Source organism: Drosophila kikkawai, unplaced genomic scaffold, assembly GCF_030179895.1.
Source record: "Drosophila kikkawai strain 14028-0561.14 unplaced genomic scaffold, DkikHiC1v2 scaffold_102, whole genome shotgun sequence".
Taxonomy (NCBI): Eukaryota; Metazoa; Arthropoda; class Insecta; order Diptera; family Drosophilidae; genus Drosophila; species Drosophila kikkawai.
Window position 1 is genome coordinate 29230 of NW_027222430.1, and position 8508 is coordinate 37737.

The following is an 8508-nucleotide window of genomic DNA, read 5'->3' on the forward strand; positions in this document are numbered from 1 at the left end:
AGTTTTTAAAAACAATCAAAAACAAACAAAACCAAAAACCTTAAAAAAATTAATAACAAAAACCAAAAGTTTTTTAAAACAATCAAAAACGAACAAAACCAAAAATCTTAAAAAAATTAATAACAAAAAACCAAAAGTTTTTAAAAACAAACAAATACAAAAATGTACGCCAACAACAACAACATCATCAACAACAACATGAATGCAATTTATTGCAACTCCTGCCAGCGATACCTACCCCTATCAACTCAATGGCACAACCATGTGCGGACGGAGCAGCACAAATATTTTGCTACCCGACCCCTGGATGGGAGTGTAAAGCAAATCATCGATGGATACAAGGGACGCATCCTTCAGTATATGTTCATAAATGAGGGAGCAGCTCTTAGGATTCCTGTTGAATTCCTAAATGAAGCGGGCCAAGCGCTACTCCCTCATATCGAAAGAGTGCTATCGTTCCACACAGCTTCAAAAATAAATTTTGAACTGTTTGCAGAATACATGTTAATTAAAGAACATGAAACACAAGTGGAAATGAAATCGTTTCAGATTAAGATGACTCTGCTTACGATTGGCTCAAATTTATCCGATTTATATAATTCCCACACTGAAGCCATTATTACGAAAATGGGTGAGTTCCAAGAGAAGGACAGTGGATGGACCCTAACACGCATAGTTAGGGTCGAGTTGAACATGATGCAATGTGTTCCTCTCAAGGGATCTGAGTATTTCGATCTCCCTCCCTCTCTTAAAAAACGCAGAGCATGCATCAATGTGCAGAATAGGGATGTTTTCTGCTTCAAGTGGGCAATAGTCTCAGCACTTAACCCCTTAAAAGAGAAAGGAGAAAGGTGCAATGCCTATGGTGTGGATATTAAATCACCAATTATCCACACCAATAATATAAAAATCGATTTTACTGGGTTGACGTTCCCGATGAAAATAAAGAGCATTGACAATTTCGTGCTTCAAAACCCTCACATAAGTGTAAATGTGTTTGGGTATGATGAGGAGAAGGACACCGTATACGGCCCACTATATTCAAATGGAAAGGAGAAGGAGAACCACGTAAATATGCTTTTCCTCGATGGACCAACCCCCGATAATTATGGCCATTACATGTGGATTAAAAATATGTCCGGGTAAGAAAAACATAAATATATCAAAAAAATATATGAAATAATTATATTTTTATGTCAATCCACTTATACATATAAATACATTTTTGTTTTACAGACTTCTATCATCACAATTGGGAAAAAACGGTGATAAGCGTTGGTTCTGCAACAAGTGCCTCTCATACTCAACAAATGAGGCCAGAGCTCAACGCCATGCAGAAAGATGCACCAACATTGTGAGCGAAACACCCAAGGAAGGAGATGTCATCAAATTCGACCATATTAACCGCCAGCTGGAGGTACCCTTTGCTGTGTATGCCGACTTCGAGTGTATACTCGAGCCCACAACGATAGATGTAAGTGAGAAGACGCAAATAGTAAATAAGCATATTCCGATTGCCTTCGGGTATTATATTAAGTGTTCATTTGACCCTGCCTTAGACAAATATGTTTCAAAGACAGGTTCAAATGTCGGGCGCACTTTTGTAGATAGTTTAACGTCTGATTTGTCTGCTATTTACGAGAAGTACATGAATTATATAGTCCCCCTTCAAATGAGTGCACAGGATGCTTATGATTTCGATGAGGCCCTTAACTGTCACATATGTAAGGGAGTTTTAGGAAATGATAGAGTGAGAGATCACTGTCATTTTACAGGTCAATTTCGAGGGGCTGCACATAGCGAGTGTAACCTAAAGTATAAGACAGGAGATTTCATACCTGTTTTCTTTCACAATATGTCTAAATACGATGCACATTTATTTGTGAAAGAACTCGGGGAGATTGAGGGTGAAATTAAAATAATTCCCTTGAATAAGGAGGTATATATTTCAATTTCAAAATATATTCCTATAGGAAAAAATAAATTAGAAATTAGATTTTTAGATACTATTCGTTTCATGCCCTCTAGCCTAGACAACCTTGCAGGAACTTTAAATGAAGGGGATTTCAAAGTTCTTCGAAATCAATTTCCAAATAGTACTGATTTTAGTTTGCTTCGTAGGAAAGGTGTATTTCCCTATGAATATTTAGATTCTGAGCGCAAGCTGATGGAAACTTGTCTCCCACCAAGGAGTGCATTTTTCAGCAAATTAACAGACTCAGAATGTTCTGAAGCTGATTATCTCCATGCAGTTCAGGTTTGGTCCCACTTCAAGTGTAAAACACTTAGAGATTATTTAGAGCTATATTTGAAGACAGACGTTTTGTTGCTGACAGATGTCTTTCAGAATTTTAGGGCTATCTGTAAAGGTATCTACGAACCTGCCCATTATTATACAACTCCGGGCTTCTCATGGTATGCGATGTTGAAGACTACCAAAATATCCCTCGAGTTAATATCGGATATAGACATGATTTCATTTATTCAAAGTGGAATTCGGGGGGGGTTTAGTTCAAAGTAGTCATCGATATACAAAAGCGAACCACAAATACCTCAAAGATTTCGATCCAACTAAGGAATCGGAATATTTGATGTATGTGGACGCGAACAATTTATATGGATGGGCAATGTCTGAACCACTCCCCTATGGCGATTTTAAATGGATGGAACCTTCAGAAATAGAATCATTTAATATTAATTCTATTTCTGAAAGTAGTGAGTATGGATACATTCTAGAGGTCGACTTGAAGTACCCATATGCACTTCACGACCAACACAATGACCTGCCTTTCTGTCCCGCAAATAGACGTCCTTCAAAAAAATCCAAGACTGCAAAGTTAATAGCGGATCTTTGCGATAAAAATAAATACATTATGCACTACAGAACTTTGCAGCAATGCTTACTTAATGGATTGAAACTTGAAAAGATTCACAATATCCTTCGATTCAAGCAAAAACCTTGGCTTAAAGAATATATTGACATTAACACTGCACACAGGACTAGGGCTAAAAGTAACTTCGAAAAAGACTTGTATAAGCTTTTAAACAACAGCGTCTATGGTAAGACGATGGAAAACAGCTTAAAGCGCAAAGATATTCGGATAGTGACAGAATGGGAAGCTCCACCTGTGGGTCCAAAAGGTGGGCGTCCGAGATTATGTGCTAGGGACCTAATAGCTAAATCAAATTTTCACAGTGCAACTAAGTTTACTGAAAACATGTACGCAATTCAAATGAATAGGTTGCGTAACGTTTGTGATAAGCCAACATATCTAGGTTTTGTAGTGTTGGAGTTATCCAAATGGAAAATGTACGATTTTCACTACTCTTATATGAAACCAAAATTTCAAGATGCACTGAAATTAAACTATATGGATACAGATTCATTTATCTATTCCATAAAGACAGAGGATTTATATAAGGACATTCGAGATGATATTCAATTAAAATTTGATACATCTGAATACCCTGATGAATTGGCTAGGCAATATGGTTTTCCACAGTGTAACAAGAAGCGCTTAGGGTACTTTAAGGATGAGCTGCATGGCAGGCCAATGACAGAGTTTGTGGGTCTAAGGTCTAAGATGTACGCCTATACAGCGTCAAGTGCAGGTAGCGAGCCCGAAAAATGTGTCAAAAAAAAATAAGGGCGTGAAGCGAAGTGCCTTGGAGAAAATTACATTCGAGAAATATAAAAATTGTTTGTTCACAGGACAACAAGAAAGTGATAGCATGTATTTGTTTCGGTCTAGGGGGCATGAAATTAATACATACAAAATTACAAAAATTACATTAGATAATAAGGATGATAAGAGGCTAATATGTGAAGACGGAATTGCCACAAAAGCGATAGGACACTATTCGACAAGAGAAGGGGAACTTATGGGGTGTATCTCAACTCTAGCAGACAAAGCACGGGGGTTAAATAATGAAACTCTTGCGATAATGAGTGAAAGAAAGAGAGAAGACTTAAAAAGAAAGTTGGATGAAACAAACAGTGCGCTCGACGAATATGAACGAGATTTAATTTGGCATTATATTAAAATAGCTAAACTAGAAAATCCAGAATTTGTGATATAAAATATAAATTCAAATTTGTAAATAAAACATTGTATTTAAGTTTTAAACTAAAATAATTTATTCAAAATGTTTAGATCTAAGATTAAAATATAATGTATAATGTAAAGTTAAAATTAAAAATAAATAAAAATTAAAAAAATAAAAAATAAAAAAAAAAAAATGTGATGTATGTGTATTGTAGGAACATATGAGGACCACCATGTAGTATAAGTGGAAACAATATGAGGACCACCATGTAGTATAAGTGGAAACAATATTAGGACCACCATGTATTAAGTCGATTGTAAATAAAGTAGGTTATCGATAGTTTGTAATGATATATGTATATTGAGAGACTGCGATCTCTACTTTTTGTCGGCGTTTTGTGAAAAGAAGTGCGCAACTTTTGGTGTAAAATAAAAATATAAAGACTGCAATATATAAAGGCCTATAATATTCAGAAGTGGTCTTGAACACGCCTTAAGTGAACTGTGTCATCATCATCAAATTAACAAATCTGGAAGTACACACATACATGCCATCGACAAACTTAAAAAATTTGCTTAAAAAAGAATTGCAATTTTTGTGCGTCGTGAATAGTCTGGATGCTACCGGCACCAAAAATATTCTGATTTGGAGGTTGCAACGAATAGCGAAACCACAAATTGAGCAGAGCGTGCTGAAATTGAAAAGGAATTTGGAATCTGGTAAAGTCGACGAAATGGAACATTCTAGAAACCTTTCGGTTGCGACGGAAAACGACGCCGCCATTTCGACAGAAACCAAAGACAACGTAGAGAAATGCGACGAAGGAGAAGAAAGAAACAACGAGAGTGGGCAACAGAATAGCGAGAGACGAGAGAAGATACAAAATGAAGATGGCGACGACCAGTACAACGACGAAGAAGACGGAAAGGACAACGTAAAGAAAAGCTACGACGTAATGAAAAAAAGCAACGTAAAGAAAATCGACGACGTAAAGGAAAATGAAAACGTAAGGGAGATGGACAACGCGAAGCAAAAGGGAAATGGAAACGACAACGTAAAGGCAAATAAAAACGTAATGCAAAGCGACAATGTAAAGCAAGATGATAACGTAAGGCCGAACAACAACGTAAGGGAAGCGGACGGAAAAAACAATGGAGATTTTAACGAGCCCGGAAATATGAAAGAGCAATGCGACTTAGACGTTATTCTACAACGCTTTGAAATGTTTAAGAAAGATGAAAAAATACGTCAACTGGAGAAAGAACTCGCTAATATTAAAAATAAACAAAGTTATGCAGAGGGTGCTAGAAATAAAATATCTCTGGAAATGCTAAAGGAGCTGGTATACGTTTTTGAAGGCGACAATAAATTCTCCAACTGGCGTACAATGATCAACAATGTTCGGAAAATATACAACGTAGATGACGATGTGATGCGAGCAGTAATCTTTAACAAAGTCAAAGGCAAAGCATTGGAATGGGTGACTGCTAATCCTACGCTAATGGCAGAAACTGTAGATTTTCTGCTAAACGAAATGGCCAAACATTTTGAAAAGAAAGGGTCTAAACTTATTACCAGGAAAAAACTACAATTATGCACCTGGAAAAGAGGAAAACGCTTCGACGAATATTTCCAAGAAATGGTATCTCTGGGAAATGAAATTGACCTGGATGAAGATGAGCTGATCGAGTACATGATAGCGGGAATTCCGGATGTAAATCTTCGGAACATGGCGAAACTACAAAATTTCTCGACGAAGACCGAAATTTTAGAAGCATTCATCGATATCGAGTTACAATGGACATCATCCACACAACGAAACGCACAGGAACAGAAGGATGCTGGAAAAACTCAAAGGCGAAATGTTAAGTGTTACAACTGTAACAGTTTGGGGCACATAGCAAGCGAATGTCGAAAGCCGAAACGAGAGATGGGTACTTGCTTCGCTTGTGGAAAACCTGGACATCAAGCTAAGGATTGTGAGCAGTATAAGAAGCGAGATGTACAAAATGAATATGTAAGTTATATGAAAGTAATATTTTTATCGGATACTTATTGTAAACCCATTTTTATAGAAACACTCTTAGATTCAGGAAGCCCCATAAGTTTGATAAAACAAGCATACGTTCCACCTCAAATACATTTAAGGAAAATGAATAACAGAAGTTTTGTTGGAATTAACAAAAGTAAACTGAAGATTTTTGGAAGTGTAAAATGTTTAATTTCTTGTTCAAATAAAGACGTCTTGTGCGAGTTAATGGTGGTGGATAATGAATCTATGGGTTTTTCAATTATTTTGGGTAGAGATTTCTTAAAACAATGCAACATGAAACTGACTATCGAAAAGAGAACCGAAGAAGCTGTCGAAGAAAGTAATATTATGGAACTTAATGAAAATAATGACACGAATAAAAAAGTCAGTATTATAAGTGAGGAAAAATGTTCGGGAAAGAATCAAAAACGAAGTATAGGAAAGGAAACAGAAGAAAACAGTTTTGAAAATCAAATATTAGCAATTGAGTATGATATTCCAGACGAGAAACACGAATATAGTATTGGAAAATCCGTTAACTACAAGCAAAGAATAAAGTTAATTAATCTTATTGAAAGTGGTTATATAAAATGCGCAAGGCCGGTTGAACCGAAAATAAAAACTGAAATGCAACTAGAGGTTGAAGATAACAAGGCATTTAGTAGTGCTCCTAGAAGATTGTCCTACGCTGAGAAGTCCGATGTTCAAAAAATTATTGATGAGGGTTTAGAGAATGGTATTATACGAGTGAGTGAATCGAAATATTCATCTCCAATAGTATTGGTTAAGGAGAAAACTGGTGGTCTGAGAATGTGTGTAGACTATAGACGTCTTAATAAACTGACTACAAAAGTAAAATATCCTATACCATTGATAGATGACTTGCTAGATGGTCTTGTTAACAAAAGAATATTTACGAAACTAGATCTGAAAAATAGTTATAACCATGTATACATGCATCCTGATTCAATTAAGTTTACTGCTTTCATAACTCCACTAGGACAGTTTGAATACTTAAGAATGCCATTTGGATTAACAAATGCACCATTTATATTTCAACGTTTTATAAACAAAGTATTTGAGAAAATGATAAGAGAAGGAAAAGTTGTAGTATATTTGGACGACATAATGATTGCTACACGAGAATACGAAGAACATATAGCAATTTTGGGAGAGGTCTTTAAACTTTTGGTAGAAAACAAACTTGAATTGAGAATGGATAAGTGCAGTTTTTTAGAAAATGAAGTAACATATCTCGGATATGTTATTTCAGAAAAGGGTATACAGGCAAATGAGGAAGGAATTCGGGCAATAAATGATTTTCCAATTCCTACTAAGGTCAAAGAAGTTCAGAGCTTTTTAGGAATGTGTTCCTATTTCCGGAGGTTTATCAAAGACTTCTCATTTATTGCAAAACCGCTCCACGATTTGACGAAAAAGGACAAAAAATTCGAATTTGGACTAAATGAAATGGAGGCGTTTGAATCATTGAAACGAAAATTATTAGAAACACCAATTTTAGCAATATATAATCCAGAAGATGAAACAGAGCTGCATTGCGATGCGAGTGCAATTGGATTTGGGGCGATATTATTACAAAGAAAAGGCGACGGAAAGTTTCATCCAATTTTTTACATGTCAAAGCGAACTACGGAAACAGAATCTAGATATCATAGTTTTGAATTAGAAACTTTGGCAGTTATATACGCGTTGAAACGTTTTAGGATATATCTTCAAGGCATTCCTTTTAAGGTTGTAACAGACTGTAATTCGTTAAAGTTGACTTTACAAAAGAAAGAACTAAACCCGAGAATAGCAAGGTGGGCATTAGAACTAGAAAATTATGATTTCGAATGGGAACATAGGTCAGGAAAAAGAATGCAACATGTTGACGCATTAAGTAGGTGTAATACAATTATGGTTATTGAAGATAACACGTTTGAGGATAATCTTCTTATTTGTCAAAGTAAAGACAAACAAATAATTCGACTACAAGAGATGTTAAAGGAGAGAGAGCATAGTTTTTTTGAAATGAGGAACGGAGTAGTTTATAGAAAAAACAAGGATAACTTATTGTTTTATGTACCCGAATCAATGGAAACTCACATTCTTTTTAAATACCATAATGAAATGGGACATTGGGGAACGGAAAAAGTGGCAAATATAATAAGTAAAAGTTATTGGTTTCCAAATATGAGAAGTAAGATAGAGGAACACATTAAAAACTGTCTTAAATGTATTGCATTTACAGCTAAGAATACGAGACAGGAGGGTTTTCTTCATTCTATACCGAAAGGAACGTTGCCTTTTCAAGTGTTACACATAGATCACTATGGTCCGATTGAAAGCAAAAATGCCGTAAAAAAACACATTCTGGTAGTAATAGATGGTTTTACCAAATTTGTAAGATTGTATCCAACAAAAACTAC

The 8508-nt window shown here is 35.6% G+C and overlaps 1 protein-coding gene across 1 annotated transcript; it reads left to right on the top strand.

Moving 5' to 3' along the window:
• The first annotated feature begins 4420 nt into the window (after positions 1 to 4420).
• On the top strand, positions 4421 to 6322 carry LOC121501840 (MATH and LRR domain-containing protein PFE0570w-like). Its single transcript, XM_041774362.2, has 2 exons — positions 4421 to 6064; positions 6123 to 6322. The coding sequence occupies exons 1-2, from the start codon at positions 4595 to 4597 to the stop codon at positions 6132 to 6134; spliced, it is 1482 nt and encodes a 493-aa protein (XP_041630296.1). The 5' UTR covers positions 4421 to 4594; the 3' UTR covers positions 6135 to 6322.
• Positions 6323 to 8508: the final 2186 nt, after the last annotated feature.